Below are 20,340 nucleotides of genomic sequence, written 5' to 3'. Positions count from 1 at the left end.
GTTTGTTCTGTAAAAAAGGTTTCTGCCCTGCTTTGTGCTTAGGCTGTCACAGACACCAGCAGCCTTCAAAATATGAATGCTTTGCAGGTGATGGAAGATAAAATACATTTCTTTTCCATGCAGGAATGATATCCTGCAAATGTAGCACTCAGCAACTCATTTCCCTCAGCGCCTCATTAGAGTCACCACATCTAAAAGGGTTTTTTTTCCCCTCTTACTGACAAATAGGAGTCAACTAGAAGATACCAGGTGTGCATTTGCCAGGGGTGAGGCTCAGATCCTGCAAACTCAGCCACCACAGCAGGATCAGGCTCCCATGGCAGTGGGGTTCCAGCTTGGCACTGGGTGGCAGAGCAAGCTGGTGGCCCTGCAGGGTGAGAGCCCTTCTAATAGGAGACTACTGCATGTGAGGAGTAGGAAGAGCTGGTGGCTGTCACTTTAGATCCATTTTCTCCTACAATTTCTTTCTGAATGAGCTCCCCACACAGAACACACCAGAGAGTTGTACTGAGCTATGACACACAGCTCTGTGTGAGCTGCTGCCCTTTTCCCAGCCCTCCCTCATTTTACCATCAAACTGCAAATAATCTGATTTTTCACTCTGGGGGAGGGAAGTTTGTACTAGGGAAGAGAGGGGCTGCCCAGAGAACACAAGGAGCTGTTACATGTGCAAACTGGGTATCTTTGGGGTCCTGAAGTGCAGAAGAAGGTGCAATCTTCACCTCTCCAGGGAGGAGATGAATGTAAAGCAAAGAATTGACATAAAAGCAGAACTCTTCTGATCCCAAATGCCACAGTCAGAGTGACACCAGCTGCAGAATGCACTGTCCCTGCTCTGTCTCATGCATTTCACCTCTGAGCAGCATGTTCACATGCTGAGGGATTATTATACTTTCAAACCTGTGCATCAACACCAGTCACACACCTCAAAAAGCTGCCTCTCCCTAGAGACATTTCCTCCTCACACAGTTTTGTAAAAACAGGAGGTAAAGGACTCCTTGCAAGGAAAAGCAAATAGTTTGGAAATCATGTACTTTAAGCCTGTGCCTGGTTCTGCCTCATCCAACATGTGTTTCCATGGAAGCAGAGGAGGAAACGGGCAGCCTGTGGCTGCAAATCACAGCAATCTCACTGCCTGCTCACGAGCCTGAAAAGATAAATGGATCATTAAAAATAAAAAACACCTGAATTTTTTAACATTCCTTTTGATGGTAGATATCTGGTATTTAGTGCTGCAACATTCTCTTCAGGGACAGGGGTTCAAGAGCATCACAGCTGAACAAAGCCAAACTTGGGCTCATTCTCAGAGGAAACAGAGTAAATGCCAAATAAAATGATTTTTGCTCTTTTGTTGGTCACAATGGTGTAGTGACTGTGTGAGCATACAGTGAGAATGGCAGTACAGCACACAAAGGCAGTTACATAAATGGAATAAAATGTGTTTTCAGCATGGTTTAGAGGAGGGAAAGAGACCAAATCCAGGATGGTTTGGGAAATACAGATTGTTTAGTAAAGGTTCATCTGCTGATAAAACCTGACTCTGATCTCAGGAGTGAGACTCCTGAAGTCAACCTGTCAGTCAGTCACTTGTCTTATCACCATGTCCTTTGAGCATAAACCTGTTTCTGACTGTAACCATGAAGTTTTCCTGGCCTTAAACGAGCATCTTGCAGCATCCTTGCATCCACAGCAAACACACAGCTCCTAACAGTTCTCCAGCCATCTGCAAATACATCTTGCTGCTGAGCCAGGCTGTTCCAGGTTGCAAGGCAAGATGTATTCTATTACCATCTGTATGGCACTTGTCTTTTGTCAGTGGGCAGTTTGCCTTATCTCTCTCTTTGAGTGACCACAATCACTCCTCCCTCCAAGGATGGGACATCTGCTGATAACAGCTATTGAATGTCACTGCATGGCTGATAAGAACTACAGCATCCCATTGGGAGATGTGAGCCCAGAGGGAGGAGCCAAGCATTCCTACCCGGATATAATCTGGAGATCCTGGAACACCAGCACGGCTTCTCCACTGGATTCCCCAGAGGAACAGCAGCTGCCTCTCCTTCCACTGGATCTTCAGAGGAAGAATACATCCTTCTCTACAGGATCCCTGCTCCAGCAGAACCACCCCTGACACTGCAGGAGGGCTGAGCCACAATTCCAATGGGACTGCTGCCAACACCCTGACCCACAGGGTGTCAGGTTGGGTTCTGACTCTGTCAGTGTTGTTCCAGTGCACTGCAGTGTTTATTTTATCCTTTTATTTTTTGCTTCCCTGTTAAAGAACTGTTATTTCCTGCTCCCATATTTTTGCCTGAGAGCCCCTTAATTTAAAATTTATAACAATTTGGAGGGAGGGTTTACATTCTCCATTTCAGGGGAGGCTCCTGCCTTCCTTAGAAGACTCCTGTCTTTCCAAACCAAGACACCGGAACATTTCACTGGGAGTAATAACCCTTTATCCCCAGGTAAAAGCTGCCTCTTGGCCAAAATGTGGCACTGGGTGACTTGATTGTAGCTGCTCATGAGTGACTGAGCTGGATCTACCTGGTGCCAGCTCCCAGCAAGGCACCAGGGCTGATCTGTGTGCAGCCACTACAGGATCAGATGCAAAATATCCTTCCTGCACTTACCCCCCTCAGAAAAACCTGTATCTCTTTTACAGCAGCCTGCCTTGTCCCAAAAGGCTGCAGAAGCTCTCACCATTAGGTCTGGGTTTCTTTTCTTTCTTGACTATCAGGCAAGAAAAAATAGGCACACTTACAAAAACTGCTAATTAGAAAACAGTTGCAGACTCCAGTGAATTAAAAATCTTGAGGTATTTTTGTGTTTGGGAGATTTCCTCCCCCCAGTTCTGTAGCTGCCTGAATGCTGAATTTCTGAATACTGTGGTCAATACTGTATTGAATAACAATACCTATGATCTAATGACAGCTCTGTGTGCATCTACGACCTAAGTTTAGTAGATTATTTTCAGGCAGAGAACAGAAAAAATTGCAAGAATGGCTCAAATCCATTTGAGTTTCTTAGAAACTACATCCAAACAGGGAAATATGAGAGATGAAAATAAATCTACTGGAAATAATGAAGAGATTGAGCTTGTACCAGGACTGACCCTATTTCCAGAGCCTGCAAAGGTCCCAGAGAACTCAATATCAGCAAATCCCAGTGAGTAGATGGGAGTACCACAGAAGGTATTCTTCTTCCTTTAGAAATCTGTGAACACATGGCTTAAAGGGAGGGTGCACTGGATTGGTTTTCATCTCTAATTGGTGCTTAGTATTCTTCATCTAACAGTAGAAATCACCTGGTGGTACTGGCTGGTGCCATGAGCTGTGATAATCTGGGATTTTTCCTTTTTTTTTTCAAAAATACAGATGTCAAATCATAACAATGTTTTGTGCATTATTATGCTTTGATTGAACGGTAATAATTATTTGTGGGTTGTTTCTACCTATGTTATTGATAAGTGAGCCACTGAGTGTCCACTGGGCCCAAAAGCCTGAAGGTGAAAGGCTCCTGTATCCTATTCCCAACTCCAAGAGTGTTCAAGTCCAAGCTGAAAGGGATTTTGGGCAACCTGGTCTAGTGGAGAAGTCCCTGGCCAAGGCAGGGAGTTGGAATTGGTACATCTTTAAGGTCCCTTCCAAACCCAATTATTCTGTGATTCTAGGATTCTGTGAAAAGGCTCTGCAAGTTTTAAAAACACGGAAGGGAAGGAAGAACACTGTAAATAAGTTCTTGGAGCAAGTAGGAAGGAACTGAAAGGTGAGCAGAAAACTGGGGTGGATGAGCCTGCACTAGGAGGGTATCAGAAAAGCATTTGCTTGCAGACAGCCAGAGATATTGATCTGCAGTCACACAGCAGCACAGGCTGGGCAGGAAGCATTATCAGAAATTGGCTGAGGGAAAGGGAGAAACATGTCAATAAAATCAAGCTGTGTGTCAAAGGGAGGAGGAGGAGGAAGGAGGAGGCCAGCAGGGCAGCCTGTGCTGGAGCCATGGGTGTTTACCTCGTGGTGTATCAGTGACCTTGAGGGTGATGCCATTATCTAATGATGCCAAATTTGTAGGAGGCACAGAACAAATTAATTACAAATGGGAGATTAGGCTTACGGTCTGATAAGCAGCTCATGGAGTTCAATGGAGAGAAGTTTTAATGAGATTAAGTGACAAAGCCATCACTTAGGAGGAAGCTTTAAACAGACTACAGGCAAGGAGAAAGAAGTGGGGGCGAAGGCAGAGAACTATTAAAACCATCTGTGTTATTAAAAGAGGAGTAAACAAGGCCTGTGCCTCTCAGGGAGAAATGGGGATGATAGTAAGGCATGCTGGCACTGCCAGTGGGAGCTGGTCCTGTGAATGTATTGTATGAAACATCTGAGTCAGACTCAGGGGAAAATTGATGGGAAACCCAGCACAAACTTGGGATGAACACCAGCAGCAAAGCCCTGCCTGGCTTGGTATGAACAGGCCTGGAGAGGAGGTCCAGGAGGCCTGGATGGGTGGGATATGGGAAAGGGTAGGAGCTGGCTTGATGGAGAAGAGTTCTGCTTTGGCCCAAGAGCAAAAAGAGCAGGACACTGGATGGTAGCAATCAAGGAAAGAAACTGGCCAGCAGTTAATATGTCAGGCTCTTAAATAATTATAGCTGCTGCTAAAGATGGATAATTAAAGCAGAGCACTTGGTCCTCAGGCCCTTGTGTTGTTCCTTTCCTCTAATGCCTGGCAGAAGCAGCATTTATAGTATGTGGCAGGAGGAATCTTGTGATCCCAGGGGCTGCCTCTGCTTCACCTCCCACCAAACCTACTGCATCCTTCTCTGTGAGCTATATTTAAAGCTGAGTTCAAATAAAATGGGAATGGGAGCAGCTTTGAATCAGACTGATCAGAGACCTGGGTGTGGGGATTGGGAGTAATGTCCTGTGTTTATGTTACCTGCAGGCAATGGGCCAAAACAGCTCCTGAAAAGGAGGAGAGACATCTCTCTGTTCAACATCAGTGGGAAAACTTCTGGATGGCTGTGTTATAGAACAAATGTCAGGCACATCTCCCCATCCTTCCTCTCTGTGATGGGACAGATGCTCTTGGGGGGCACTGGCATTGTCAGGCATGCAGTGACTCACTAACACCTGAGTCTTCCAATTCTCACTTTTCAGATGCATCTAAGCAGGGAAAAGGTTTGAGATGAAAGCAGAGCAGACCCCTGATTTTTCTCCCCTCATCCTCACCTTTCCACCCACAACTCCACCCAAAGGGTAACACCATTGTGAGGGGACTGAAAAGAGGAGCAGGCAGCAGGCAAAGCAGAGCTGACCCTCAGACAACACAAAAAACTGATAATTCCTGCATTTAATAATCCTCTTCACAGTGAAATTCATCCTGCAGGCTCTCCAAGGAAAGGACCTTACTGCTTGTTCTTATCTTGGCTAACAAAAGAGCCTGATCTTGACTGGGTCTCCAGGCACTACATCTAAAATAAGATCTAAAAACAATAATCAGCCCAGAGATTTCTTTTTCCTGAGAAATCAGGGAGCAATTTGTGCATGTTAAGAAACACATCCAGCACTGCAGCCTTTCAAAGTCATCTGCTATTCCCTTGACTTCCCTTGCAATGCAGATTATCCAAATGCAGATCCCTGGGTGCCCTCTGATACACAATTCCAGTAAATATTTACATCCTATTTTGGGTCAAAATATGCTGAAAGGGTGCATAGGGGATACCTCAGCATTTTACAGCTTTTTCACTTTGGTCAGCAGAAGTGAGATCCTGTGGGGGTGACAGCTGAAAGTGTGTTGCAATCTCACCTTTCTGGAAAGATTCAAACCCCTACAGTTAATTTAAAAACTCCAGTAGAGGGTTTTACATACAGGTATGATATGGTTCTATGCCTGACTCAAACCCACAAATAGAGTCTGCAGCTCTGAACTCCAGCCTTGCCCACAGGGCAAAAGCAAAGCTCTCATCTGAATAAATCCTGAAAATCTCATCTGCCAGCATCTCCAAATCAGTGCAGCAGCAACAGGAGCTGAAGCCAAGTGCTCTGAATATTTCCTTGCAGAATACCCAGGAGAGCACAGCTATATGTAACAGAGATATTTACACAGTGTTTGAGGCAACATTTCTACTCTTAGCAGACACAGAGGTGCCAGGAAATGGTTCTGCTCCCCAGGCAGGATCCAAACCGCAGCACAGGCAGGTCTGTGGGGCCAGAATTATCACATTGATCTTTTTAACCCCTTACATGTAGCACCAAGCATGAGCCAAGTGACCACTGCTCATCCAGACACTCCTCTCAGCTGCTGCTGTGGGTTGTAGCAACACAGAGAGTTTGGTGAGCCATTGCTGCTCTCTTTCTGTGGGATTTGAAGTGGAGGGAAGAGGGGGAATAGCTGCAGACAGGAAAGGGCCTCTCACCTGGGGAGGAAGCACTGAGGGAAGGCACTGAAATAACCTAACAAGGGGTGCAGGAAGATAAAGAAGCAAAACTCCTTTAAAAGGGATGAGACATGGCATGGTCTCCAGACAGGTGTGTTTGACACAGGTTAGTCTTTCACTCTGCACATCTCCACGTGCTCTGTGAGATGCCCCATCAGCCCCTGTGACCCCAAGCAGTGGCCTGGTGGCCACTGCCAGCTCTTTGCAATGCCTCCCCTCAAAGAGAAGGTCTCACATCCCAAACTGAGCTGGTCTGGGACCACAGACATCACTAAAGTCACTGCTGTGTGCACAGCCAAAACACAAAACATCCATTCTGTCAGAACCCAGGACATTCCTCTGGCTGCCCTGGAGGACTCGAGACCCTGGCAGGGGCTCAGAGACCTTGGCATGGAGTCAAAAACACCTGTGCCCTCCATTTTAGCCCATGGAAAAAGTTACTAACTTTTTGTGAAGAGTTAAAAGGAAAAGAGTTTGAGTAGAATGATACTTAATTTGTCACAGGGTGAAAAAGTAGAATTTTGGGGATTTAGAGTGGGGGTTCAAGAGGCAAGATGGAGGAATCTGGGAGTGTCCTCTCCTTATTCTTGTCCTCCATCTTCTGCTGGGATGGTGGCACTTCTGGATTGGTTTAGGAGAGAGACAGACTGTCTAACATAGGTTATAGATATTGGAAAATTATTCTAAATAAAGTACATGTAGTTCTTAGTATAAAAAGCTAACACCAACCCAAGGGCTGTTGCTGTGCCACAAACCAACCTGCTGGACAGATCTCAGCAGGCCAGAGAAAAAATGTAATGGATAAGAGAAAATAAACAATCTTGAAAAGCAGAACCGAGGAATTTCAACTTCTTCTTCTCCAACACCTCGGGAGCCATTTCAGCCACAGAAACCCGAGACCACCCCCTCCTTTACAAAAGGCTTCCACCTGACAGCCACAGGCGCTTGAGGGTGGGGTCATTCCCTGTGAGCTCTGTGACACTGGGGACATTTCGCTAACACATCCTTCAGCATTTTTCCTCCAGCACCCTGATTTATTTCCTTTTGCAATGTCGATTTGTCCAGCCAGCTCAATGAATAATTCAGCAACATTAAACACATGCCAAAGCTGTTTCAGCTCTTAGTAGGATCAATTCTTTGGTCTTTTTCTCCATTTAAACTTCATTCCAACATAATCTCCCCTTCATTGCTGCTGGAGGAGCAAGATCTACAAGTAAAAAGCACATTGCTATAGTTATATGGAAATATAACAATATATATGGAAATTCCCTCTTTGATAGGAATGGTGTGCTGCTAATCATTCTGCTGGATGCCTTGGTGCTTCTGTTAATAAAGGAAAAAAACAGCTTTTTTTTTTTACAGACATCTATTGCATATAAAGTTCAATAACCACGCAATAAGGATGATCTCACAAACCAGAATTCAGGAAAGAACCAAGGTAATTTCCCAGTTTTGTTGTGTATTCCTGCAGTGAAAGCAATTCATCATACCCAACAAATCAATTACTCACACAATAAATTAGCCAATATCATCCTTTTTCAGCAGCTTTTCCAGACAAAAGGGATGTGCACGTGTAGTGGAGTCAGTGTGTGACATCCAGCTGCAGTAATTGTGCACCTGAAGGGTAAGGTGAGTGCTCATTTCAGAAGGACACAATTGCTACTACAGATTTTATTAAATCCCACTCATTTACCACTCCCTGGTTGGAGCAATAAGCCTTTCCCTGTCAGCTAAGGTGAAACATGGCCCTGTTTCTGCAGCAGCAAAGCTCCAGAGCAGGAATCCCAGGCAAACAGGGAAGACAGCCTGTTCTCCCTCTTTGGGAAGTAAATTCCAATTCTCTGGAACAACCCTTACATTTAACCTAAGCAAGCAAGCCCAGCTGTTTGTGTTTCAGTGTTTCAATGCTACATTGGCTGACCAAGTAACCTTCAGAAATCCTGGCTTTTAATCCCTGCTGGCTTTTCTTCAGGCTCCCCTCCCCTGCTGGTTGCTGAGATACAGACCTTGCCTTGTTGATCCTGTCAACATTTCATGAGGATGCATGCAAGGACCCCCTCACATACTCCTCTGTGAGGAACTGCCTCTATTCCTAAAAGAGAGCAGAAAATCCTGTCTGTGCAATGTCTGCCTCTGCCAACAGCACACACTGAGTGAGCAGAGACCCTGGGCTGCTTTCCTGGGAATTGCTCAGAAAACAGTGTCTGTGGGATTGGCAGAGGCTGGATTTTGATCTTACACCACTGTGGATCCCAAGCAGCACCAAACAAGGCAGAGAGCTTGTACCAGCCAGGCCATGGGGGCACCAAACCCTGGAAATCTGAATTAGCTTTATCTCTTGAATTTTGCAGTCTTGTTGCACCTTCTATTCAAAAGATAAGAAGCTATGAAAAAGCTATTAAAAAAAAGTTAATAAGAAGTTATACTATATAGAAGTTATTATTACATTATTATTATTGTTATTGTTATTGTTATTACTACTATGTTATTACTATAAGAAGTTTTTTTTTAAAATTACATTTTGCTCATCTGTATGAAATGTGTTGCTCTCATCCCAGATGGATGATGTAGCAACACCAAAAGCTGTTTCCCTGGCAAATTATTCTTAAGGATCCAATTGGAAAGAGGACAGTCTTTACTGAGATTCCTGCATTACCTGGCAGTCTGGATACCTAATGACAAATCCTTAAGGCAAGCTCAATTTGCTGCCTTGGAAGCCTTGTATCTCCCGTTTTTGCAAAGGTAATACTGATTATCTGGGTCCTTTTAATGCCTCTCAAGTTACCCCAGCTCAGAGTTCTCCTGAGGTCACCTCACAGTGCAGTTTCCACTCTAATGAACTGAGCTGTGAATTATTTTGATATGAACTAGGAGAAATCTTGTACATCTTTTCCAGTGATATTGGAAAGTTGAAGGGAAGGATTGGAGGACTAATTCCATATAAAATCTCCTGGCACCAGCTGGGAAAGGGTTTCTCTGAGCAAGTGATATCAAAGGGTGCATAGACTCAAACAGGGAGTCAGGCAGAAGCTGCAAGGAAGATAAACCCTAAAAACCCCCAAAAAGAGAGGTTCTGGCACCAAAGCAACCAAACTGGCAGGGTTTTTCCCCACAAAAAATTCACTGCTGTGTAAAGTAGCTGCAAATCTGTCATGTTTTGTGTCTTCTGAGCCCTGAACATGCAGGAAACAATCACTCAGCCGTCTTGAGTGGAAAAACACCTATGTCAGAAGCACAAGTAGCTTTGTATGCCAAATTTTCAAAAATTAGGCTCAGCTGGACCCTCTCAGACCCAGAGCACTTGTGAAATTGGTCATCACCACTGAAAAGACAAACCTTCACCTTCATTTCTACAGGTGATTTAAGCAACCCTGACATCCCCATGTATCCCCACCACAGGCAGGCTGACCTGTGGTGGGGGCAGGAGATTACTGGAAACAAAACCAACCTGTCTTTTGTGTGCATTAGGGGTTTTCCTCACAGTTGTTTGTATTTCTCACACACAAATGAAACACAGCAGAACCAGAACACCAGAATGACCTCTCACCACAAGAGTTCTCATGAAACCACTGAGCTGCTCTCAGAGCCAGAGGCGAAAGAGGGTATTTGTGATATCTCTCTGGAAAAAGAAAATAGCAGACTAAATTGCCCACGTTGTGTAAAGGTCAGGAGAGTTAGAAAAAAATATACTGCAAAAGAATAAAACAAAGGAAGGTGGTGACCAAGGTAAGATGAAGAGCTGAAGCGACAAGGACACGAGATGCTTCCTTCAGGGGAGAATTCAAGCACTTTGGATTGAATGTTGGATCATTGCAAGCCCCTTAATTTCTATATTGTTCTGAACTGACATGAACTCAGCAGCTCCCCAAGGAAAACAAAAAAATAAATCCCCTTTTCAGTCAATATAGTTATTATGTCCCAATCAGCAGTCCCTTGGAAGCTAAGGAAAAACACCAGGAAAATCAATACTCACCTCCAGGTTTTATCCCCAATGGAAATCTATCACATGCCCACCCATCACTACAGTCAAATACATTAATTTTAACTTCATGGTATCTACCAGACACAAATAGCAATACCTAAGGAAGTCCTTGTTCTGCTGAACATCTGAGGAATTAGAGCCAACAGGTTCAGGAATTTGTATTCCACTTCTCATTGAGACCTAGAAATGTATTTTGTATCACTGGAGCTTAATCTTAAATTTAAATCTGACCTGAAATTAGTCCAAACTCTTCAAATGAATTAATCAATTAAACTGGTGAAAAAATATAACTCCCATCTCACAGAGCATTGCAGAGGTTAAGAAGCAGCTTTCCTAGATCAGAAAACAAAGCATTCCAGGAGCTCCTTGCAAAACACTAAATTTATAAGAAAACTGCATTAATAAGAAAAATATTCTGTGTTAACAAAAGAAATATATTTTGATTTTTCCTTCACCTAATCTGTATTCCACTGTATAAACTTCTCTAAGCTAAAACCTTGAATTGGAATGGATGTCTCATCCCTGGAAGTGTTCAAGGCCAGCTGGTCTAGCAAAAGGTGTCCCTGTCATGGCAGGGGGTTGAAACAAGATCCCTTCTAACCCAAACCATTCAGTGATTCTAATCAAGATCTTTTAATAGAATAATAATTTACATATTTATTCAATTTATTAGAATAATAATTTACATAATTAATATATAATAATAATATAGAATTATATGTTATTATAATATATGAATATATTAATACATAATTAATATATTCTAATACATAATAACAACTATCAGAATTATATTAAAATTATTATCTATTAATTATATTATAATTATATCAATATATATTCTATATATTAATGTAATTAATATATAATAACTTACAGAAAACCTTACAGGTTGTATGACTTTCACCCCTTCATTATTTATGACTTAGGGTTTGGTTCTTTTCCTGTTTCTGTATGCTTGGGGTAAACATCACCTCTCACTGTATATTGTGTCAGCCACAGAAAAGCCACCATTGCTATCTCATAGGTGCTGGATGTTTCTCTGTCCATGACATCTCTCAGATCTCCTGCAATATCCAGGCAAAGCATCCCTGCATCCAGGCATCTGCAAAATCTGGCCACCATCATATTGTCATTGTCACAGCCTTGTCTGAAAGCTGAGCCATGGATCCCTGACACAAAGAGGCACCAAAAGGGAATCTGTGTCAAGATTTTGGCTCTTAAAATGTGTTCAAGCTATGAGTGATGCTGCACTTGAGGTGTGCCTGAATAAACAGAAAAATCACTCATGAAAAGGGCAGTTGTCTCCTTGCAGCCTTTGCCAGGAGCAGAACTGAGCCAGCTTTGGGTGCTCAGCTTGGTGTGGCAAGGACACAGACGTGGATATAGGAAGCTGTGGACTCCCAGAGACAAATCTTTGCACATAACACATCTTTTCTCTCCATTCCTCTTGTTAGCAGGTTCTTGTTTGTCTACAGATGTGGTATTCACATTCTCTGAACAGAGAGAGACGTAATTCTCTCTCCAAGGATTTCTCCTGGGTAAAGCAGTGAGAACCTCAGAGAAGGAGATAAAACAATTCCTATCTCTATTCACTGCTCCTGTTGTTTTGCACATGTGGAATGTGTCATGGAGATTGTTCACCCAAAGTGATTTGGTTATTGAGCACCAGTGAAGGTTGTTTTGATATCTTAGCCAATTGAAAAAAAGCTGTGTCCTGGCTGTTTGAGACAGTCGCAGGTTTTTCTTTAGTATCTTTTTAGTACAAAATCTCTTTAGGACGTAATTTAATATAGTATTAGTGTAATATAGTATAGCTTAATGAAGCATTTGTTCAGCCTTTCTGAATCATGTAGTCAGAGCAGATTATTCCCTGTATTGGGGGCTCCTGATATCAATATACAGACACCTCCCAACTTTCTGTGCTTGGCCTGGACTTTGCTACTCATGGCCTTGACACTTAAACATTTGGCACAACCATCAGCTCCCTGCATACAGTTAAACAAGTGGCTTTCTGGGGTTTGTTTGTTTGTTTTTCTGCTGGTCAGTATGTAATCTTGATCTGGCAGGAGGATTTTATAAACATCATCTTGTGTCATATCTGTCAGAAAGCTACACTTCTGTCTGAGTGCTGCAACTGATGGCAGCCCTTCAGAGGCTGTCCCTTGCTCTGGAAGGGAAGATATATAAAAACAGGAGGATAAAGCCTATAATTTTTTATAGCTCAGTACTTAACACTCACAGGCAGTGGAGTAGACAGCAGTCCCAGGAGAGGACATGTGATCCTCCCACTTTAGAGCTATACCCAATTTTAAAAGCCCCTCTGAGCATCCAGTTACTGAGTTTAAGATGCTTTGACACATAGCATTAAAAGTTTGACCTTACCCAATAGATGGGGAGTAATTTTCACCAACAGAGACAAAGATCAGGGAAGGAAAGAGATACCAGAGGTGAAGCAGGCCAATAATCAGGCTATGGATAACACAGGTTGTGGAATGAGGGGGTGAGATTTACTGAGACATTTCTGAAGGTCATAAAAAGGTCATGCTCTGGTATGAACATGGTGTTCACTGTGAGAGGGATTATTGCAGTAATCACCACTGATCCCAGCCACTGCCCAAGCAAACCATTATCTAGGGAGAAAATCCCCTGTTCTTGGCTTTATTCTGATCTTTTGCACAGTGCAGGCATCTCCTCTGAGTGACCTTGCTATGCTCCCATCAAACCAAGACTCCAGGAAGAACTCCAAAGTCGGCACCTGACTATTTTTCAGCTGTGTCCCCTCTGCAGATGGGACAGGTGACACTGCAACCACTCCTGAGGGCAGAAGGGGCCAAACTCACTCCTTGCTTCCTGAAAAAGAAAAGGAGTGAAGGACATACCCTGCACAGCCCAGACCCACTGGTGTGCACGCTGCTCGTTGCCACCAGCATGGCCTGCACATCTCCAGCTCAGCTCTGGCTGAGCTATCACAGCTTGGTGGGTGACAAGCTGTCAGGTGGCAGCTGAACTGCATGAAATGGCCAGAAGTGGGGAGGTGGGGCAGAAATGTGTGTCTGGGAAGGTTCCTGTCCTCCTCCATGGGCCGAGGAAGAGTCAGTGCTGGTATTGGGAAATTCCTCCAGTCACAGCTGGAGATGATGGTTTGGGCCCAGTGGTGGGAAAGAACAGAGGGAACAAGACAGTGCAGAAAGCTCAAAAACATAACCACAAAGGGAAAAAAAAAAGAAGAAACCAGAATTGCTTAGCCTAAAGTAAAGAAGGTTGGAAGACTTAACAGGTTTTGAGAGACACCTGGAGCTAGCGGAGGATCTGCCAACAGAGACCTTTCCAAATGAGTCACAAGCATCTGTCAGGAGTGTTCTACCAGGAATCGTGGCTGTGGGCCAGGAGATGGGCTCTTGGGGCCTCATGGACCTCCTGCCAGCCCTCTGTGTCTGAGCTGCACTGAGTGGCACCTGTCCTTTACCCTGCTCTGCCCGCTGAGACAACTGCACAGGACTGACCCAGACCTGCAGGCTCCAACTCAGCTCCCCCAAAGCTCTGCCTTGGCTGAGAGGATGGACAGGGGTGGCAGAGGAGGTCAGAGATGGCAGAAAAGGCCCTGATTCACCTGACCAAGCTGCTTTGAGAGCTAGGGGTTGGACCAGCAGCCTCCACAGGCCCCTTCCCACCTGAATGGTTCCATGTGGGAGGAACCACAGAGGTTCACTGAGCCACTCTAAGATTTCATGGCAAGACCAGTGTCAGAACCCAGGAAATTCCTCTGGCTGCCCTGTAGGACTTGAGACCCTGCCCAGGGGGCTCAGAGACCTTGGCACAGAGCCCAAGGCCCCTGTGCCTTTGATCTTGACTCATGGAAAAAACAATTACCAACCTTATATGAAGAATTACAAGTGAAGAGAGTTTAAGTAGAATAATAGTTAGTTTGTCATGGGGTGAAAAAATAGATTTTGGGGTTTTTAGAATGGGGGTTCAGGGGGCAATATGGAGGAATCTGGGTGTGTCCAGCCTTTCTCTGTGATGGTGTTCACAGGGGTCTTAGGATGAGGGAAGAGACGAGGATCTGACTCCATGTTTCTGAAGGCTTGATTTATTATTTTGTGATATATATTACATTAAAACTATACTAAAAGAATAGAAGAAAGGATTTCATCAGAAGACTAGCTAAGAATAGAATAGGAAAGAATGATAACAAAGGCTTGTGGCCTGGACTCCCTGTCTGAGCCAGCTGACTGTGATTGGCCATTAATTACAAACATCCAACATGAGACCAATCACAGATGCACCTGTTGCATTCCACAGCAGCAGATAATCATTGTTTACATTTTGTTCTTGAGGCCTCTCAGCTTCTCAGGAGCAAAAATCTTAAGGAAAGGATTTTTCATAAAAGATGTCTGTGATTTCTCCTTCTTCTTGACCTCCATCTTCTGCTGTGATGTTGGCACTTTTGGATTGGTTTAAGGTAGTAGCTCACTGTCTAACATAGGTGATAGGTATTGGGAAGTTATTGTAAATAATGTGTACATGTAGTTTTTAGTATAAAAAGACAACACTGCCTCTGAGATGGGCAGCGTGCCTCAACCTGACCTGCAAGACAGAACTCGGTGGGTCAGAGAAAGAATTTTATAGATAAGAAACAATAAACAACCTTGAGAATGAGAACAGAAGAATCCTGACTCCTTCTTTGACTGCCAGGCTGGGAAAAGAGGCTTGTACATATCTCAGAGTCACTCTGACCAGCAGAGATTCTGAGAGACCAGGACTAGGTTCACATGTTTGCTTCTCTGGACAGGTTTTTATCCCACTCCTCCTACAGCATCACCAGGCGTGGACGCTCCACCCTCAGGCAGGACATCCCTCTCCCCTACACCTTTTCCAAGCTGGGGCTTTCCAAAGGATGCAAAGCTACCAGAGCCCCATAAAAAGCAAACTGAAGCACAGAAAACAGATGGGCCAGAGTGTGGAGGCACTTAGAGCAGATGGCACTAAAATATTAAACTAACATTCCCGTATGCTTAAGCCTTGGCCTGGCTTGCTGCTGGTTGCAGAGCCAGCCTGGTGAGAGCATGCAGATGAGAAATGAGCCTCAGATTGCTAAAGCACCCAACCAAACATCCCCTTCCCATGGAAAAATGCCTCACTAGCAGCTCCTCCAAACAGCAGGGATGTGCTAACTCAATGCAGATGATGTTTAGCTGAACAAAAAAGCATTCCCAACAAATTCAGGTCTTTCCCAGATCTCTGCTGGAAAACCAGTTCCTTGAGAAACTCTGTAAAATCAGTTTGTCTGTGACAACAAATGGGGGAAAAGCCCACACTGCTTAGGGTTTGTCCACTCTGGGATAGCCCTGGACACAGTGGGACAGCACAAGAGGCACCAGGAAGGAGGGAAAACACCTTCTTCAACCCAGAGAATTTGCCACTGTCACCCCAAAACCTTTTCTGCAGCTTGTGACACGACCAGAAATGGGTGGCCCTGAACCCTGGTGTCCCTCATGGGTGCTCAGAGCCACAGCAGCCACCCAGGGTGTGTGGTAAGGACACACATTTGTAGGGGAATGACTGGAGCAGTGCTGTGAAAGCCTTTCATAAGGCACCAAAATCAAGGTGCTTTGTGTCAGGTTGGCACAGGCCTGTGCTGCAGAATAACGCACTTGAAATGATTACTTTTATTTGACTGTGTGTCCAGCAGGATCCTCCCTGGGGCCTGGGTCCTGCCCATTGTGTCATCCAACCTGTGAGTGACAGCCCACAGCACCAGGCCTGGGCTTTCCTTTTCTTAAGTGAAATTCTGCCATAAAGCAAAAACAAAATTAAAATAACCATTACTTTGAATGTCCACATCTCTTTCTTTTATATATCCTGACATCAGGCATCTGATCTGAAAGGTAACAAGCTGCTGCATATTTCATTAAATGGATCAAGAAGAAGAAATCTTCAAATGCTGTCAGTGATGGAGGGGCTGGGGAGAGACATGATCCTCCAGCACAAAGGAGATCTCCTCCCAGGACCAGGTCCTCAGGCTGTGGGACACCAGCACAAGGTAAGCCAGGCCATCCTGGCAGAGAGTGGCCAAAAGGCACCACAAGAGAAGACAGAAGGACTCAGCCAAAGAGCTCCTTCTCAGCTTGCCTTGATCCACACTTTTTGCAAAATGCCCTGGGCCAAAGGATTGATGTTTCCAGGACAGCAGGTCTTTTCTGAAATTCCCTGTATGCCTAAGCCATGTGCAAGTCCAGCACATAATAATTAAAAAAAAAAAAAAGAATAAAAAGGAAGAAGAAACTGAGCTGGCAGCCTCCCTTCCTGCAGTGCCACAGTCAGATATGCTCCAAGCCCTGCTGTGTGAGGGCTGTGCCCACCCCTGGCAGGAGATCCAGGAGTGATGTGAGGGCTGCTTGGCCGCAGCTCTGCCTTCCCCTCTGTGCTCTGCAGGAGCAGGAGGCAGCACTAACTCAGGTAACAACTGCACAACTCCTGCCAAAGCCAAGCCCGGGGTGCATCAAGCAAAGCCATCATTCAGACCATGTGGAAAAGCAGGAGAGGCTGCTTGGTGATCAACAGCGTGGGAATAGCTCCACTCCATTGGATCCTGACAGCTCCAGTGAAATGGAGCTGGGAAGGGGCTGCCCGTTTTTGTTATTGCCACTGGATGGCAACACACGTTAAGCAGAGATCTCTGTGCAAACCACACACGCACTCGCTGTTCCCCACATCGTTATTCAGGGCCATGGCCGTGGTGTCAGCACACCCAGCAGGACACCAGGGAGCTCCAGAGCCCAGAGCTGCCAGCAGCACAACCAGCAACACTGCTCTGGGGTCGGGCTGAATGTGGGCTTTTCCTTTGCACAGCCTTTACGTGCCTTTCCTGCACTCAAAATCAATTTTTGGCCATCCAGCCTGGCCTTGAACACTTCCAGAAACACCCAGACTCCCCAACTCCTCTCCTCCTCCAAGTCTTTCTCTTTGTTTATATAAAGGCATCCTCAAAATCTTTTTCCTTACACTTCTGAGAGATGCAGGACCCTGATTGCACCCCTCCCCTGGGACAAAGCAAGTAGTATTTAAAAGGTAAGATGATAATTTGTTCCTCTTTGTCCTCCAGATACCTGATGCACAAATCATCCTTACGATTCTGGGGTTGCACCATCCTGTATTTATGCTTAAGCCTAAAAATTATCGTTGCTGGTATTTACTTTTTCCCTAAGAGGATGCCTGTTTTTTTTGCTGGTATTTACTTTTTCCCTAAGAAGATGCCTCTTTTTTTTTTTTTTTTTTTTTTTTTTTTTTTTTTTTTTTTTTTTTTTTTTTTGCTGGTATTTATTTGTTCCCTAAGAGGATGGGCAGGTCAGGGATGCTGTGTGGATTGTCATTGTCACAGGCGTGCCCAGCTTCCCCCTGAGGGTATCCTGTGCCTGCAGCTCCCCCTGCTCCGCACTCCAAACCTCTCCCCTGCAAGGACCAGGCACTTCTCCCTCCCCCTCCTCTCAGCAGCGCTGCAAAAAACCAACACAACATCTGCATTTACCTTTCTGCTTATTTAAAAACGGCAGTAGCAACGAAGCCAGCGGACTTTTTTTGCCAAAGTCCTTGGAAGACACTTTACTTTGGTTAACAACAGTCTCTTCAATAGGTTTCTTCAGTTTTACTCTTTCCTTCAGCTCCTCGGTGCTGACGGCGGAGGTCGGGGGCTCAGCGCCTATTTTTGGTGCAACAAAGGAGCTTTTCAGGTAGGACGAGGACTCCGCCAGGTTCTCCCTGTTCATCCTGCTCTCCGTCATTTTACCGGCCTCGTACTCCGAGGCGTCAGCGCGCGAGTTGTTCTCCTCCTTGATAATGTCCATGACCTTGGGCTTCATCAGCGGGGAGTCCTGCTCCCTCTTGGGGCTCTCCTCGGAGGCCGAGGAGGCATCGCAGGACTCGATGATGAGCTCGCTGTCGAGCTCCGCCTCCCGCTCCTCCCGCAGGATGCTGTACTGGATGGAGGGCGAGGCGGGCGACGGAGGGGGCCCGCCGATGTGGCTGAAGGTCATGTAGTTGGAGTGCAGCACCTCCTCGGCGGCCAGCGGGTCCTCCGAGACCAGCTCGATCTCCGAGTCGCCGGACTCGGCGCTGCTGGCTTCGTGCTCGCCGTGCGGGGCGGAGGGAGGGCGGCCGGGCTTGGGGCGCGGCTCCCGCTTCTCCGCGGCCGGGGCGCGCTGCGCCTCCGCGGCATCGAAGGAAAAGCTCTTGGCTTCCTTGATGGCGCTGATGAGCTCGTCCTCCGACAGGCTGCCTTTGCCCTGCGACTCCGAGCCGGACGGTTCTGCCATGTAGGAGAAAAAATTAAAAAAAAAAAAAAAAAAAAAAAAAAAAAAAAAAAAAAAAAGGGAAAAAATACAATAATCTTATTTTCCAGCAGCTTAGATTTTTATCGAATTATATACTATAATAGTATACAATAATATGACAATAATATAATACTATACTATGATTAATAATATAATAATACTATACTATAATACTATAACTATAATACTATACTATTACTATATATAGTATAATATTATATAGATATAATACTATACTATAATTAATACTATAATACAATACTGTTGTGAAAAATGCGTCTTTTATGATTGGCTTTTAGCAAATATTAAAAGGAATGTTATGTGTGCTATGTTAGAAAGTTATGGAGTATTATTTTTCTTAAGTACTGTGCTAAATATAGTTTTATGTTATAACATAAAGTTAAAATGGAAACTATGCTATGTAAGATACTTTCCTAAGAAAGGACTCGCAGTGAAATAGCAGCCACAGGATATCTGAATCTTTCAGAGAAAAAGAATTTATTGCTCTTATCAACAAAAAACCCTAATTTCTTCCCGCCTCGCTCACCCCTGAAGAAGCCGTCAGGATTCAGAGGAAGAAGCTGACGCTGACCAGACAGAATCCTGTGTTTGAATGGAATTTATGCATCATGGATGAGCTGTATGAATATGCAACAGGCTGTTGTTTTTAAGGTTTAATCTTCTGTTAACGTGGGTCCTTTTTTGGGCTTCTTTTGCCCAGAAAGAAGTACCCGGACTGTCCATAACTCTTTGTTTTTATTGTCTCATATTGTCTTGATCCAAATTGTCCAAATTTTTATTACTCTAATTATATTACTATTTTTATAACTATTTCATTACTATTAAACTTTTAACATTAAAAAAAGTGATTGGCATTTTTCACACTATAATTATACAATTACATAATAATAATAGAATATATATGACATATAAAACTATATAATTATATATAATATAATTAATATTAATTTTTTATCTTATTATACAATACTACCCAAACCCATTAAAAAAAACACACACAAAAAACTCACCTCTACCCTAAAACTTCCATCTTAGTTTATACATATTATTATAGTGTAAAATCTTAAACTCTAAATTTTCTACTATATAGTTTAACTATATATAGTTAAACTATCACTATAGTTAATTATATATAGTTCATTTTCTACTATGTAGTATTACACACTTCTATTCAAACTACACACCTATAATCTTAATTCTATTATTCAGTTTTTAAAACTTTCTCTATAACCTCAAATCAAATGCAATATTCTCAATACTTATCAACATAAAAAATCTAAATTTCTCAATAACCAAAATTCCAACAGGAACAAACAGAACAGATTTCACAGCAGCACATTTCCCTCTAGCAGGGCTGGGAGCACAGGCACAAAGTATCCCTGTCTGGGATGACTCACAGTAATAACAACTTGACCTTATACAGCATCTCCCATGCAGGTACTTCTTATAAGAGAAGCATCACCTTCTGAAGAAAAAGCTGAGGTACAAGGCAGTGCTGGTCACTGCTTGATCAGTGGCTCAACAATGTGGTTTTAACCAGGGAAATCCTCAGTCAAGAGGAGCATGGG

General features: G+C 44.1%; 1 protein-coding gene across 1 annotated transcript in view; it reads right to left on the bottom strand.

Annotated features, from left to right (window-relative positions):
- RTN1 (reticulon 1) overlaps positions 1-20,340 on the bottom strand; it is a 124,612-nt gene that overhangs the window by 29,715 nt on the left and 74,557 nt on the right. Inside the window, exon 3 of the mRNA XM_058806736.1 lies at positions 17,950-18,726. Coding sequence (XP_058662719.1) covers positions 17,950-18,726 — 777 coding nt within the window. The remainder of the gene's footprint in view (positions 1-17,949; positions 18,727-20,340) is intronic.

Source organism: Ammospiza caudacuta, chromosome 6 (assembly GCF_027887145.1).
Source record: "Ammospiza caudacuta isolate bAmmCau1 chromosome 6, bAmmCau1.pri, whole genome shotgun sequence".
NCBI classification, from domain to species: Eukaryota; Metazoa; Chordata; class Aves; order Passeriformes; family Passerellidae; genus Ammospiza; species Ammospiza caudacuta.
Note: the sequence above shows the minus strand (reverse complement) of the source record. Positions and strands in the feature narration are given on the sequence as shown.